Below are 16,077 nucleotides of genomic sequence, written 5' to 3'. Positions count from 1 at the left end.
TTGCAAGGATTAATGAGAATGCAAATGAAGTGCTTTGAATCATTAACAAATAGACAAGTGGCAATGGCAAAAGAATGTTAACTGCTGCTGTTCAGTACAGACAACACGTCCTTTCTGAATTCTCTATTCCACCACAGAACAAACAGTGGCTACTGAACATATTGTCCTCAGTGAGCTGTACTGAAGATTCTGCTCCCATTTTCTTCTGCATCCCTAGAAGTATCTCTAAACATGCCTATATTGCTGGTTTCTCAGTAGCCATTTGTGATGTTAAGGTAAAGGGACCCCTGACCATTAGGTCTAGTCGTGACCGACTCTGGGGTTGCGGCGCTCATCTCACTTTATTGGCTGAGGGAGCCGGCGTACAGCTTCCGGGTCATGTGGCCAGCATGACTAAGCCGCTTCTGGCGAACCAGAGCAGCGCAGGCTTAATTCAGTACCTAAGTTTGCTGTTAGTATGTTGGCGGGGTGGTTCCCATTAAACTTCCAGGAAACTGATGTGTTTCCCATCAGCCAGCAAGGCTGTTACCTCTTTTCTACATGCATGGTACTATTTTGGCTACATAAAAATTGGAGACTTACTATATACAGGTGGGGCCCTGCTATAAAATGCTGTGCTGTAGATCCCTTGCACGCACCTGAAGAGTGGGGACGATGAGGAAGACTCCCTGCTCTAATGCAAATCTGTCTTCATGTGCAAACTTTTTAAACATTTAAAAGTGAAACCAGTGTGCGTTAAGCTTCTGCATCTAATGGAGTGCTTGATTTGGCATGGGAAGAGGCAACTTCAGTAGACTGACCTTTGCTGCAACTTAAGAGGTATGGGGGATTTTTGAACAGGAATCTAGACCTAAGCCTCATCTGTGACCTGCAGTATTAATAGATGACATTGCATGACGGCTGCATGCTATTCCCAGCACAACCATCTTTGTGTAGTTCTCAGCACAACTGAATGTGGGAACAGCCAGCTATCTCACCTTTGGCCCAACCCCTAATGAACATCACTGACGGGCTTGTGATAAATCATAGCCTGTCATAATCCACTCTCACCCACAGCCCTTTCTATACTCATAAAGGGACAAAGGTGATTTTTTTTTAAAAGGTAAGAACACTAAACAGGAAGAGTTAGAAAGGGCCTTATCTATTGTTATGTCTCCCCCACTACAAAACATCTGCGCCCCTGTCCAAACTCTGAGAAAGTATTTTGTTGTGGCATTGAGAATACAGATTGGTCTGTCAACTGCTGCTTGCCTTTTGGCTGAAAATAAAATCAACACAAGCATTTTGGCTTGCCAGGTAGAACCATTGTTCCCGCTGCTCCCTGTGTGTTCTCCTGACCCTCAAGGGGGGACTCAACTCTTTCAGGCCTGCCCTTGCAGAGCTCCTGCTGGTGGGACAGGTTCATTAAATCCTGCGCATTGGGCTGTATTCAACTTAAGTCCTATTCATAGGATCATTAATTTCAGAGTTTACTAAGTCCTGTCTCATGAGTTTACTCAGAGTAGGAAAATTTACTAGAAAATGGGTTGTATTTAAGGATGGTGTTTGGTACTGCACTAGGCAACTAACATTTTTAATTGATCTTATAAACTTTGCCCACCTTGATTTTTAGACAATTATTCCAAAATTCTAAACTCAGTGAAAATAGTATGTAACAAACTATCTTCTGTGCAGGAAATATTCAGACAACCAATTCAAGGTTAGTAGAGTATACATAACTGAAACAATCTAAATTAGCAAGATTATACAGATTTTTTTTTGTAAAATAGCTTACAGTAATTCAAAATTGAGATCACAAGGATTGCCAATTGTGAAAGTGAGCATGCAACTTTCTTGATTAGAAAATGTTAAGCATTTTTATTTATCAGAAACAGCATATTCATTTAGTATCATAAATATAGCCATGTCAAGACAGTTTAAAACAAAAACTGAAGTTACTTTCATCTAACTAATGGGTATTGTATTTCAGCCCTTTGTCACTCAAGTCCCATCTATGTGTTCTGTCATAGAAGTTAAGCAGATGTTACGCTCTGTTCAACCTTAGGTTTAGTATGTTATATTTAGCCATGAATTTTAGATTAGAAGCTAACTTATGCAATATTGGCATTGCAGTTAAGCAGCAGGCATTTCCAGATGAGACATGTATGTTTGATAAAGGTGTAAGATTGAAGTTTGTTTTCAGCATCTTCCTTTGCAATTTTGATTCTGCTCAATTAGAGCTAAATTTTGCCCTGCTAAGGAAGCTAAAATGCAATTTATGCTGTCAGTGAAGATAAACAGTCCTCAAACTAGCTTCCTGTTTTCATTAAGGGAGAAAGAATGAGTGAATTGAATAAGTGAACCAGGGAGCCTAGCAGTATGAGATAGAAACTACTTTCACAAGATCAGATTCTGCTTTGAATCAAGTTAGGATCTGCCTAATTCACTGTTACCTTCTATCCAAAATGCCTTGGGAAAAGCCCATTGCTTACACTATTTTCTTGGTATCCCAGATAGAACTCAAACAAAATGGCAATTTGAATACAACTTAAGGTGGCCTCATTTAAGATAATTGTGCCTGTGGTGGTATGTCATAAAAATATTCTGCTAAGCAAGCCAACTTGATTTTACAAGTTAACAGATCAAACTCCAACAGTTGTATAAATACCATTACAGAATCAGATCGACAAGCAGCTTCCTTAAAAATACGTTTGCAAGTCATAACACCCCAGAAAGCCTGAAGCACCAAATTAAATGTCACACTTAAGCTTGATGCCCGCAGGCTAGTGGTAGCCACAAGAATTTTTAGCCAATACCCTTGCACAGTATTTGTGTACAACACTAAGGTATCTGTAATCTGCTTTTAACATGCACTTGATTAACAGAAGCAAATAGCATTACAGCAAAGTTAGAAATACACATTTTATTTCATGTGCCCATAAAAAGACCCACTTTTCAGATCACAGGATGTTATTACATACAGAAATTGTGCACTAGTCTAATGTAGCAGCTTTTACAGATTTTACTAGAAGATCAAGATCCTCGCTGCGTTAGCCCTAGAAAAGGTTTTCAATCAACTAAATCCTTACATTTGTCAATAACACCAAAGAAATCCCTTAAAATAACGTAAACAAAATTCTTCCTATCACGTTCTTTGCAATTCTAATCCAGTCTTTCAGGACTCACACTCCTTCGAGGGCTTCCTGATGGCGAACGACTAAAAATAAAAAGGGGGAAAAACGAAGTCACTAGGTTACTCAATGTTAAAATTAGTAAAAAAATGGAAATTAATAGATTAGTGTTCTTAAAAGGGGATCCATGCTACCTGCACATTAGTAATTTTAATCCTAGCACCTATTTGGATGCTGCTTTAGAAGAGGATGTTAGTTGGAATTGAAGGCTACAAGCTCTTAATGTTAAATATTGAAGCAAACTTAAAAGTTTGCATGCACCCCCATTCCCACAGGAAGTATTACCAAGCTCTCTTGCAGTGTTCAAGAAGCATACTTACCCTGAGTTAATGGAGAATGGATATAAATGGCTCATATCAAAACTGAAAAAGCAAGACTGAATATTAAATCAAGTAAAAATGCTTTAAAACACATATACTCATGAGGAACTAAAAATTCTGACAGTCTATTATTAAGTAACAGCTAGCTGCTGTTCAATGTCTAGATTGTCCTGCCAATTTTCTGAAGGTTTCAGTCACAACTATAAACCTTCTCCATTTAACCTTTGAGCCATTTACATTTATTGTCCATTAACATAGCCAGGTAATATGCTCCATTATTATTAATATGCTGTATTATTATTATTATTATTATTAAACACCCTTTTTGAGAATGGTTCTGGACTTTGGTTAAATCTTAAATTTGCTTAAGAGCAAATTTTTATTACACTTAAGTGGCCTGCCACAGTTCCTCAGACTCTGAGTGAATAGTAATCACTCACTTTCCCAACAGAAGATGCCAGTTTTTGTGCTTTTACCCTATTTCATGGGTACTCCGCTTTTTAAAAAAATAACCTAAAAACTATTATAAAGAACTATAAACAAATCACAGCTCTGTAGGAATTTTAACATTTAGTAACATTATTTTAATGTTTTAAATGTAGAACTGTGAATCCAGGATATATAACACTGTTATAAACTTTATTTCGATTGTTATCTGCGTAAAATGCAATATGTCTCCTTCAGAGGCTCAGCTTACCTTCTCTTTAAAGATGGTGATCTTGATTTGGAACGGCTGTTAAAACAGCATCAATTACATTACATTAGCAAACACTAGACTGATCCAGTATCTACAGCCAGGGAGGGAAACCAGTGGACCTACAGACGTTACTGGAATACAACTCCCATCATCCCTGACTACTGCCTTTGCTGACTGAGACTGATGGGAGTTGGAGGCCAACAACAGCTGGAGGGCCACAGGTTAACTACCCCTGATCTATAGCCATGATTTATCTGTTTTAAAATAAAAGCATGAAAGAAGCTGGTAACATCTTGCAATTGGTTATTTTGATGCTGAATACTCGAGAACCACAAAGATTGATTCTAAACTACTTAAATGTATAGAGTAGGCTAAATGAACTCGAATTCATAGTATAAGCCTGTGTGTACAGTAGACATTTGATGTTTTCAATTAAAACATTGCAAGAGGCATTTGGAAGTGATTAACATTTAGAAAAATGCCCATTTCACATAATTTAGCTAATTACTAGTTACTATTTTACAAAGCATTGATGTTTACCTGCTTCTGGGTCGTGAAACGGACCTGGACCTGGATCTTGACCTTGACCGAGACCTAGGTTTTAAAGAGAAGGTATTCAATTCCAAGCTCTTAATACATCTATGCAGGTGAATGAAAGCTGTCACGAAACAAGGTTGTAGACATGCAGTCACAGCAATATAAAAGTGCATTAATTCTATTCATTCTGGAAGAAACTTAGAACATATGATGCCCAGATATGCTTTTCTTCAGAGATATACGTTTGATTCAATCAAAGATTTTATTGTTGCATTTATTTTTGGTTTTTTAAAATATTGCCTACAATTCCTTTTTCTTTTGTAAGCTGCTTTGAATATGATTACTAATGATTAAATCAACTCCATGAACATTAAGCTTATTAGCAAAATTACCTTGATCTTTTTAAAGAACCTGAACGGGATCTGCGTGGCGAGACAGATCTGGATCTCCGAGGGGAGAGTGATCTTGATCTCCGAGCAGAGACAGACCTGGATCTAAAAGAAAGGTGGTTGTTACAAATATGCCATTCTGATTCTTAAACTAAAGCACCTTGTTCCAATTTTGATGCTCACCTCCGGCCACGACTTCGGCTACGTGAGCGAGAATATCTCCTTCCTCTGGACCTTGAATGAGATCGAGACCGTGACCTAGTTTTAGGTTAGATAAGAGAAGTATTAGACCACAAGTTCAACAGTTAACATGTGAGCCTTTGCCGAAGCCCAAATATCTGATAATTAAAAATTAGTGTCTTGTACGTTGAAAAAAATCAGGGCCTATGTCTTGAGTATTTTTACTACCTAAAAAAGATGTTAAACTGAATAACATTTTAGAATTACAATCATAATATAAAACACTGTAATGTGTATTTAAAATAAACCTTGCAAGTTTGCAGGTCGACCCTCTTTGGCCCAAGGTCTAGCAGATCTAGACGATCTAGAAGTATCTATAGCCGGCCGCTGCATCTAGGTGTTCTCTTCAATCTAACGACGATCAAACTGACAGCCAAATGAGCCAGGTGAGGCTTGATTGACGCAAGAAGATTTTTCTAGGTGGGAATGTGGTCAATCTGGTGTTCCTCTTTTTAAACCGGAGGGGGCCCCAATTGAAAGCCAAATTTACTGTTACGGCGATCACCGTCTCAATTTTTCTGCCCTTTAAAGAATAAGGTGAAGCTAGGTGTAGATGGCTCGAGGGGATCTGGCCTCTTATGCTGATCACCTCAAGGTCTAGGAGGATCTTAATTGTCGGATTTGCAAGGCGCCTCAGCATGAAATCTTAAGGCTCGTGACATTCTGAATCAAGGCGACTGACTCAAACGAAGAAACCTGAAAGGTTTTGACCAGGTTGATTATTAACATATTAACATAGTAACACAAAATATAAACAATTGTAATATACCCACATAAATTATAACATTTACTTTTAAAATGGTGTATCATTACCTTCTTTGCTAATAAAAACTATGATTAACTTCTGAAAACAAATCTCCTTATATCTACACATACCTGCTTCTTCTCCGACGACTGTAGCGATGACAGTCATAAGCATAATGACCTTTCTCGCCACACTCATAACATCTATCATTGGGATCAAATGGCCGGCGTGCTGGGGGTCTATCATAGCGAGACCGGCGTGGCATACCGGTTGATAACTCCACTCTAACCCTAGAGCCACAGATCACTCTGCAACAGAAACACATATTTAATAATCCAACTATGGACTCGGAATTCAGTTTTTATTCCCATGCAGATAACCAGTTAGCACTTGCACGTACTTTCCATCTAGCCCACGAACTGCATCTTCAGCATCTCTTGGGTCTTCAAACTCAACAAACGCAAATCCTGGAGGATTTCGCGCAATCCATACTGTGCGTAATGGTCCGTAGTAGCTGAAAGCTCTCTCAAGTTCACCTTTACCAGCACCAGTTCCTAGATTACCAACATATACTTTGGTTTCTACACACACAAAAGAAAAAAGAATTTTTTTTAGAAAGTTCCCAGGAAATATACGTCCTTAATAATCTTAAGCCAATTTCACTGCTATCTAAGTATTCGTGTTCACTTCACTTCCAAACTGCACTCCCACTGAACCGCAAAAGCAAGGCTGCAACCATCATAAACGCAAATTTTCGGCATCCATGCTGGCAGCTTGGGGGGGGGGGCACGTCAAAGCGACAGCAAGGAGGAAAATAATACTATTATACCGACACCCTGTATCAAACGCACAAGATTTCTCCTAGTTTTTCTGTCCATCTAATTGGGTGTGACAGTCGAGATACTCAAAGCAATTAATAATAAATAATAATAATAACCTGCGTAAGAAGCGCACTTCCCATACTTCGGGGCACAAAAGTTTAAGCAGGCGCGTGTTCAAGGAGAAAGGGGAACACGCCAGAAGTTGGCGAGTCTCAATGAGGCCGCCACTCCCTTTATTAGAGGCTCCTGGAAAGCGCGCCAACCAGCCGGCAGAGGAAGCGCAAACAGCGGCAACTGCCCTTCGCGCCCTCCGGCGCCGCTTCTCCGCCCTCGCGCCGCCCTCCCTCCGCCGACGGCTCCGCCAAACGCACCGCCGCGGTGCCACCCTCGCGGCTTCTTCCCTCGGCCAGCCCGCCCACCTCCTCTTCCTCGCTGCCGAAGGCGAGCGGAGCAGCCCTGGGCGCCGCCATCTTTGGCGCCGCCTCCATTTTGCCCGCGCAGCGTCAGTGGCGCCGAAGGGAGGGAAAACAAACCTCGCCAGCTCCGGCCACAAGCCCCGTCTGCCGTTACCCCGAGGGGAGTCCCCTCCTCACACCAAGACAGCGACGCAGTTCCAACGTCCGAAACGCCACAGCGCCGAACCCGGGGTCGCTTTCTCCTCAGCGCAGCCGGCGACCATGCCTGTGCAAAATGGCGGCGGCTGTGGCGGCACTTTGCCGCTTAACGGGCTTCTTTGCCGCCGCCGCCGACACGGAATACGGCCTGGGCACCGCGGATTTAGCTAAGCGGGGCCTCGAGAAGAGGCAAAGAGAGGCGTCGCTGCGGCCTCTTCTCCACCCGCTTCTCCCAGCTCGCGCCACTCACCTCCACCGTAACGGCCATACCGCGACATCTTCACCCGAGCAGGGGGGGAAAGCCCAACCGTCTCCACGCGCATGCGGGCTCGCGGGGCCTTATATAGGACGTGCCGTTGGTGCGCATGCGCGTAACAATGGCCAGGTCGCCGCGGGCCGGCGAGGCGGGAAGAAAGTCAGCTTTTGGTTTCCGTAGCAACGCCAGGCTGGAAGGAGGGAGGGAAGGAGCGGAGGCTGAGGCAGCCTCCATTTTGGGAATGCGGTTATTGCCTGAGCGTGTAATTTGCCCGTTTGAAAGCACGTGCCGTTTTCTCGGGTATAATAATAATAATAATTATATTTTAATAATTAATTAATCAAATATTAATTAATAATAATTATTATTATTATTTATACCCCGCCCATTTGGCTGGGTTTCGAGCGCCCCACCGTACGCTGCTCAGCAACATTTCCCTCAGATTTTCTACGGTGGCTTCCCGGGGTGGAAGCGGATTTTAATATATTTGCGCGTTCGGAAAGTTTGGTCCGCACTGATTTTTTTTAGGGGGTTGCTCAAGGCGGAGTGAAGGGTTTGGGAAAGTTGGTGCTCGTGTAAAGGCAATGGTCGCTGAGAAGCTCCTTGCAACCAATGAAAGGGATCGCTTGTTCCCTCAAATCCACGTGTCTTGAGTCCATTTGCGCCCCCTATATTCTGCCACAGTAAATCAATACAGTATTTCTATGTTGTCCATTGGGAAACCGATGGCTGTTAAAAGGTGGTTTATTTTTTACACTCCGCCCAAGGACCTCCAGCCAACAGCGAATAAGAACGTGAGAGCCTTCTGAATAAAATGAACAATAACAGAACATCTGTCAGTTTTTCTTCACTCCAGGCATCACACCAGATTAAAGAGCCTGTCCTAAAATAATGGCATTCGTTTAGTGTTAAATGCGAGCGTGCATTCGTGGGGCTTCAGGGCAATTCCTCAGCTTTCTCTAAACTGCACTTCATTCTCTGAGGAGGAAAGCGATTCCTCGTAACACTAGAATGCAAAAGGCAGAACATTAATAGTGCACTCCGACGTCGGTTTTCTCAGGTGTCAGTCTCACTACGTTCAATAGAGCTGACTCGAGAGTCAGTTTAATGCTCTATGCATGTTTATAAATAAGCTAACCCGAGTAAGTTAAATTCAACCAGGGCTTCCCAAACTCTCGTCTCTAGCTATTTTTGAACTACAGTTCCCATCATCCCTGACCACTGGTCCTGCTACCTAGGGATGATGGGAGTTGTAGTTCAAAAAAAAAAGCTAGCTAGCAGAGTTGGGAAATTCTTATTTACGTACCCCAGGTTAAGTCTATATAGGATTGAAACCTGACCCACTGTTTTGGGCTACTTCATGCAATGCAAACTGGGTAGATTGGTTGTAAGTCGCTCTGAGTTGCCTTGGGTAAGATAAAGCGACTAACAAATGTAATATAAAAATACTATCTTTGGAACGGAAAGCACAACGCACGCTAGGAAAACGCTACTGTTCTACAGTAACATAATGAAACACCCTCCTTGCTTTAAAATATTGTGACCCCCATTCTGGGACTATTACAAAAGCTTTTTTAAAACGTGCCTTTAAAAAAGTCCCTTGAAGCTGCAATTCTAGGCATACTCGCTGGATTCAGGGCGACTTAATCCGAACAAATTTATTTTGCATTCGCACTCTGGAAAACTAATCTTAACACCCAGTAAATTTTACTGGAGTTGCCTCTGAGTAGTCATCTATCAGGATTGACCCTCTGAATCTGCTTTTAATTTTCTTTTTAACCTTAGGCAAAGAGAGGCGGAGTAAGCTAAATAGGGTAAATATCATTTGCTGCCGGACTGCTTAAACTTCCGAGCTCTGCCAGCTCATTCTGCGGGGCTGCTTGCTGAGCGCGGTTGTTCTTAGGGTGTGAGATGGGAGTGAATATGCCATGAATGAAGGCGTTGCCCGTAAGCAGCTGTTTCCGGATATTGCTTTTTTGCAGAGGAGGAACTTGAAACTACAACCCGATGCATTCTGGGCCCAGAGCGAAACGCTGCATGCCTTTCGCCTGAATCCCTCGCCTTCTTTACCGGCTGGATTACTAGGAAACCCGCATTTCATCTTTAGCGGTGAGTGCGATGTAAAGATGTTGTTGATCGGCTCCGTGCCTCTTTTATGGGCATAAAGGCAGAGAAGAAGAAAGAACTGCGTGGATGAAGGCGGGCGCTTTAGATTCCAAATAAACTTCTGCGCTGGGACTGCAGAGCCTTTCCAATACATGCCCTCGCTCCGGGTTGAATAACACTTTATTATTGCACAGTAAGATTATTCTTTGGAGAAACATGGCCTGATCTCGAGCATAAAAAGAGTGGAAGATATGTTTAGCTGTGATACTTGGTGCCCTTATTGCATTTCTTGAGTCTCTAACGTCAATATGAAGCTTAATTGCGTTAGGTTGTAAACCTTATTTTTAAAAATCTGCTTCTTACTTTTGGCTGTTTAACATTCTATAGCCTTATAAATGTTTTTTGTGGGAAGGTTATTGGTTTTTGGTTAATATGTATTTTGTGTTCTCATTTTTTATGTTGTGAACAGCCCCTATGATCTTTGGAGAAAGAGCAGTATACAAAATTAATAAATGAGAAATAAATAAAATAAACATATCTAGGATTGTGCTGTTGTTCCTAACTTCTAGATACGAGCGGGATATCTAGACATTGTTTTAACAGACAGCTTTATCAACTTTTGCTGATCAGTGTGTTTTTTGTTTTCTCATTTGGTTCAGCAAATAGGAAATATGACTGAGTGGCAGAGGAAGACACCTTTGGAATGGATGACTTATGTGAATAAAGAAATTGAAGTTCTGGCTGCTGAGAAACAGAATTATAAAGGATGGGTTTTAACAGTTGATCCAGTGTCTGCCAAGTAAGCAGGAGTTCAGTATGCATGGAAGTGTGATACCCAGAGAGAGAGATGTATCAAAATTTATTTTATTTTCAAAACCATGAATCAGAACAAGAATTGGGAGGGGAAGGGGGAAGCACAACCATTAGTAGAAAAACAAATCTGTAAAATATCTGTAAATTTTACTTTCTACTCAGCATGCGGTTAGCCTGTTGTTGCTGCTGCTATGACAAATGTCTGATGTTGTCTGGCTTCACACTTCAGAATTTCTATTCACACCAACAACTAGAAATTTGCCCTACAATTTATTCTTTTCACTGATATTCTCATAAATAGGACAGCTGAACAAGTAGAAGGGAAAAAGAGGAAAATGTTTGAGACAGCATCAGATGAGTTTTCTACACTGGTAGAATTGAGACAGTATGATCAGGTCACTGACCATCAGTGTTAAGGTTTAGCAGTGGTATTCCACATTGCCTAAGAATGTGGGCCTTTGATTTTTGTTTTAGTTCTTATGTTTGCACTTTTTGTATGTTTGTTAAGAAATCATTAACTTTTTTGAAAAGATGTGGGAAGCAACTCACTCTATATGCCTTTAGACAATTTTCTTTCATAATAGTTCTAGTTAATATTAGCCATTTTAAAATGGAGCATGGTCTAAAAATGTGGGTGAGGTTAAAAGATTTGGGGTTGGTTTATAAGACCAGATGCATCCTCAGTAGATTGGTTTTATGTACAGTACTTGCCACTTCACTTTCATGAGATACTTCATTAGCTTGAGGTTTTGTATATACCACAGAAGGGTAAAAGCTTAGCAACTAGGAATTGCTGTGATGCGCCAACTGAAACCTCTGTTCTTCCAAAATGAAATGATTTTAGTATTTCTGCATCCCATACTTACTATAAGGGCTGAGTTGTACCTTTCGATTTTCAGTGGCTAAATACATGGATGCTATTGAACTAAACGCTACTGAGTTGGGAGGGTGTTACTTTGAGGGAATGCATTTCTTTGTATAGATTTGTATTTTAGTGCTTGAAAAATGTGTAACAGTAGGAAAAAGTGTTATGAACAATGATACTTGGCATGCATTGCTTATTCTACAGTAGGCACTGGCTAGCTACAGTGGCTGAAATATTTTTAAAGATTATGTATGTAGGTGAACTGACCCTAGTAACATTTTCAGACAATAAGACTGCTGGTTAATATAGCTAATGTTGGCATAACAACTTGCACTCTTAGTTTTTGTTGGTGTGATGTAATGGGATCAGCCTGGGATGCTATTGCAATTCCACACATTTGTAATTTTTCACTGTGGGGGCAGACGGCTGCTGCATCCTGATCTGAATGCTTCATGGTGCAGGTGCTTGTGGGACTGAGACGTTGGGGCGTGTGTTTTGACAAGATAAAGTTGAGTATAAATTTGATAGTGTTTAGCATGGGAGATTTCTGTAGGTCTTTCCACCAAGTTGCAAAACTTTACGTGAACTCCTTTTCTTGACAGCATTCTTCTGGCAAATCCTCTTGAGAATGGAAAAGTGTCTGTTTCAGGCATCTTGGGGCATGCAGTGCAAGAGGTGAAGATATTGTCCGAAGCATCTGATGCTATGAAAGAGAAACTTGCCCACCTATTCATGCCTGGAGAAAGCCAAACCTACAGTCAAGAGGAGCTGGAGGACAAGAAAAGCAGCTTGAAGAACTGGTTGGAGAAAAACCATATTCCTGTAAGGGAGCAAGGAGAGTCACAAACAACACTCTGTGTTGCAGGGGTGTTGACTATTGACCCACCGTATGGACCAGAGGATTGCAATAGTTCCAATGAAATAATTTTGTCTCGAGTTCAAGGATTGATACAAAGTTATCTTGGCCTTCAGCAATGACAGAGTTGAAGAATTGGGATGAAGTTACCTACTTGCAAAACCTATGCTTCCCCAACCTGATGCCTTCTACATGGACTACAAAACTCACATTGCCTGGGGATTGATGTGAGTTGTAGTCCAAATATTTAGAGGGCTTCTAGTTATAGCAGGAGGCTGATCTATAAAATACTGTTGAATTTCCCCTCAATTTAGGCATTTTGTGTTCCTAAGTGCTATCAGAAAGTCACAGTCAAAATAGAATGGTTTTTCTGGATTTGTTTTGTGAAGAAATGGCAAATGTAACAAATATGTACTATATATATTTTTTATATGAAAATAAGCATTGACGTTAGTTTTTATGTCTTCCTTTTGGGATCCTGTGAATGCTCCTTTATATTCAATTACCATTAGTCATGAAGAGTCATATATGAAAACATCACATTCTTACCACTCAGTATTGGTATTAAATTAGGAATACCTCTATAAACTACAGTTCATAATATAAAAGCAGAATAATTACAATAGCTGCGGAAACGTATCATATGTAGCTTGTACTTTCACCAATTCAGAACCCCTAAAATTGCTACTTTCATCTTTGTCCTTATCTGAAAATCTTTGTATTCACTGGAAAGTGATGTGTTTTAAGTTTTTATGAGAAGTGATATGGTGACAGGTCGCTGCAGTATATGCAGCCAGTGAACCGGCAAGTAATCTTCTACACTGAAGGCTATTGCTTATGTTACAGGGTGTCAGGGAAGATCTACTACACAAACCTCTATAGCAGAATTTCCTCCTGATAAGACACTCATGGGGCAATTCAACTGATCCTGTTACACAGATGCAAGTGGATTTACTTGAGTTAGTATCCACATCAAAACCTCGTGGTTCGTGAGACCCTCCCCAGAGCCCAGAGGATGTTAGTGAGGACAGAGAAAGCCCTGAAGAGACCAAAGGCATAGCAGGCTTTGTTTAAGCTGCTCAGCCTCCCCACTGAATAGCTGATGTGTGGGGTATCGCAGCAACAGGAGCTTCTTTCCCATGCATCCTCCAGCCTCCTGCCAGCCGCAGAGCTTCAATTATAGTTGTGGATATTTTTGGATACAGTATTTTTGGTATGGATTGAAGAGAGCGCAACAGAGGGTGTTTAAAGAGTGTTTAGAAGGTGTTCCCCACTACGCAATTTCACTTATGCACGCGGGGGACTGGAATGTAACACTCACACAAGTGGGAAGTTACCTGTACATAATTTCTTGCAAAAAAGAAACATCAAACTAGATTACAAATCCAATGAACAAGTTCCTGTTTATTTATAGAGCTTGTTGATCACCATTACCTCCAACCAATGAGCACCTCAGGTGGCATACATAAAGTTACTATACAGAGTTTTATTTTTATTTTTAACCACCAGTAGGCTCGTTTCTATCGCCATAGCAATTGTGCATTCTCCACTCCTGCCCCAATGTTGGTTTACTGTTTTTAAAAATCCTTAAATGCACCTTTTTGGGAGCTTCTGTTCAAGTCCCATTAATTTCTGCAGGATTGTGCTCCTTGTTTATAAGAAGTTGCTGGGCTGATAGGAGCCCACAAGTCATAATGAACTGTACTGAAAGAAGCCTCTTTTGTACTTGCATTCCTCAACCATTTCTTCTGACTTGTGAAACATCTGGTTTCAGGAGCCAGTGGGGATGTAACAACATTATCTTCATGTCTTGCTTTTGCAAAAACTTGGCACACCTCAAACTTACTGCTTTCATAAGTGCTGTCTTGTCAAGGAAGCTAAGTTGACTTCAGGCAATGTAAAAGAGTAATGAACTTTCTTCTCTAGACTAACCCTTTGAGAAGGAGCAAGACAACTTACACAGCCTTAGGCAAGCTGTAATTTGAGCCCTGTGTGCTTACACACACACACACACACACACACACACACACACACACACACAAAAGCTCATATAGAACCTGGTTCATTTTTATACTAAAGACCATTTATCTTTCATTTAAATTTTTGGCAACCGACATTGATTAATTGATCAGATTAGGACAGGTTTTAGGGAAAGCTTACAGGGGAATCCACTTTAGAATTTAGGAAAATACAAACAGTTGCTATAGTAAACATCAAGTCCTGCCTTAAGGAGAAGAGGCAAGTCAATAGACCGTCATTTTGTAGCAAAAAGAGTTAATCCTTAATTGGACAAAAACAGTAACAAGAAAAACACATTAGAATTGAATGTTTTTGGATCTCTCTTGAGTTTTCATTGGCATAAATAACAATACTGTAGTCTCTCACTCTGTACTTCACAGATTGCTCCTGGAAAGGAAACACTTGTGTTTCCCTTAAAATATGCCAACTTTTCCATGATTTGGGTGAAAAAAACCCACCACCTTGTTTCTCCAGCCCCATTAACTCCATTAGGGCTACTCCAAATATAGTGGTTTCTTTGATTGCCACTTTGCCTTTAGGCTTCCAGGCATCCGTGTTGCTTCCATCTCTATTGCCATTGTTCTGCTGATATGCCTTTATACCAAATGCTCCATGCTATTGTGTGGTCACAAGTTTAACAATCATGCTAATGATACGAGACCCTCGAGGGCAGGTGCAAAGATCTATGCTGGGGTTTTTTACTTTATCCTGGAGTAGCTGGTCAAGCTCACAGCGAAGTTCTTTCACTAGTTCGGCTACCTGAAAAACACAAATATTCTTATGAGTTAAGCTGCTTAGGGGTAGTCCAGGCCAGATCACAAGCCCCCATCATCTCTGACTATTAGGCCATGCTGACTGGGAGTTACGAGTCCGGCAAAACCTGAGGTTCCTCACACTACATTAGAAGTTACTTCTGAAGCCCCTGGTCCTCCCTCTGATATTGCATGAAAGACCTGCTGTACTTTTTATGCTTAACATTTGTACTCGCCTAAAAGAGGCTCAGGATGCGGGTAGTGCTGTGGGTTAAACCTAGGGCTAGGGCTTGCAGATCAGATGGTCGGTGGTTCAAATCCCCGCGACAGGGTGAGCTCCTGTTGCTTGGTCCCTGCTCCTGCCAACCTAGCAGTTTGAAAGCACAACAAAGTGCAAGTAGATAAATAGGTACCGCTCCAGTGGGAAGGTAAACGGCGTTTCCGTGCACTGCTCTGGTTCACCAGAAGTGGCTTCATCATGCTGGCCACATGACCCGGAAGCTGTACCAATCAAGCGAGATGAGTGCTGCAACCCCAGAGTCGTCTGCGACTGGACCAAATGGTCAGGGGTCCCTTTACCTTTAAAAGAGGCTCAACTGGGGCATTGCCTGAAAACTATGATGACATTAATGTCCTTAAGAATCTCAACAAATAGAAGATCAAAGGCACTGCATTTTTTCAACTGCACAGGTCATATCTACACCACTTGGGATTTTTCTCATTTGACTGGATTTTGTGTTCATTAATGCTCTGCACAGTACAGTTGGACCTTTTAAACTTTTTATGCCTTCTTGTATATCCAGGGTTAACACCCCCACAGATGATATAGCATTGTGCATCCAACAGTGTCATAATGCTGGAAGAATTTTGTTAGTCT

The 16,077-nt window shown here is 41.3% G+C and overlaps 3 protein-coding genes across 7 annotated transcripts in view; 1 reads left to right on the top strand and 2 right to left on the bottom strand.

Moving 5' to 3' along the window:
• Positions 1-2,887: 2,887 nt before the first annotated feature.
• Positions 2,888-7,895, bottom strand: SRSF7 (serine and arginine rich splicing factor 7). Of its 4 annotated transcripts, XM_053383526.1 has the most exons (9): positions 7,784-7,895; positions 6,499-6,679; positions 6,230-6,406; positions 5,297-5,371; positions 5,117-5,218; positions 4,728-4,781; positions 4,188-4,223; positions 3,491-3,532; positions 2,888-3,196 (listed from the first exon to the last, which is right to left on the bottom strand). In XM_053383526.1, exons 1-9 carry the CDS (start codon positions 7,854-7,856, stop codon positions 3,142-3,144), a joined length of 795 nt encoding a protein of 264 aa, XP_053239501.1. In that variant the 5' UTR covers positions 7,857-7,895; the 3' UTR covers positions 2,888-3,141. The 4 variants fall into 4 exon arrangements, with proteins under 4 accessions (XP_053239501.1, XP_053239503.1, XP_053239502.1 ...); XM_053383528.1 differs by lacking the exon at positions 3,491-3,532; XM_053383527.1 differs by lacking the exon at positions 4,188-4,223.
• A 1,917-nt stretch (positions 7,896-9,812) lies between these two features.
• On the top strand, positions 9,813-12,882 carry GEMIN6 (gem nuclear organelle associated protein 6). Its single transcript, XM_053383530.1, has 3 exons — positions 9,813-9,900; positions 10,551-10,694; positions 12,176-12,882. Exons 2-3 carry the CDS (start codon positions 10,567-10,569, stop codon positions 12,549-12,551), a joined length of 504 nt encoding a protein of 167 aa, XP_053239505.1. The 5' UTR covers positions 9,813-9,900; positions 10,551-10,566; the 3' UTR covers positions 12,552-12,882.
• A 1,593-nt stretch (positions 12,883-14,475) lies between these two features.
• Positions 14,476-16,077, bottom strand: part of DHX57 (DExH-box helicase 57) — a 29,341-nt gene continuing 27,739 nt past the window's right edge. For both annotated transcript variants that reach the window (XM_053383494.1, XM_053383495.1), the window contains exon 24: positions 14,476-15,207. In XM_053383494.1, the coding sequence (XP_053239469.1) occupies positions 15,064-15,207 (144 nt within the window). In that variant the 3' untranslated portion in view covers positions 14,476-15,063. The remainder of the gene's footprint in view (positions 15,208-16,077) is intronic.

The sequence above is a fragment of the Podarcis raffonei genome, chromosome 3, assembly GCF_027172205.1.
Source record: "Podarcis raffonei isolate rPodRaf1 chromosome 3, rPodRaf1.pri, whole genome shotgun sequence".
Taxonomy (NCBI): domain Eukaryota; kingdom Metazoa; phylum Chordata; class Lepidosauria; order Squamata; family Lacertidae; genus Podarcis; species Podarcis raffonei.
This window is presented reverse-complemented; position numbering and strand designations above follow the sequence as displayed.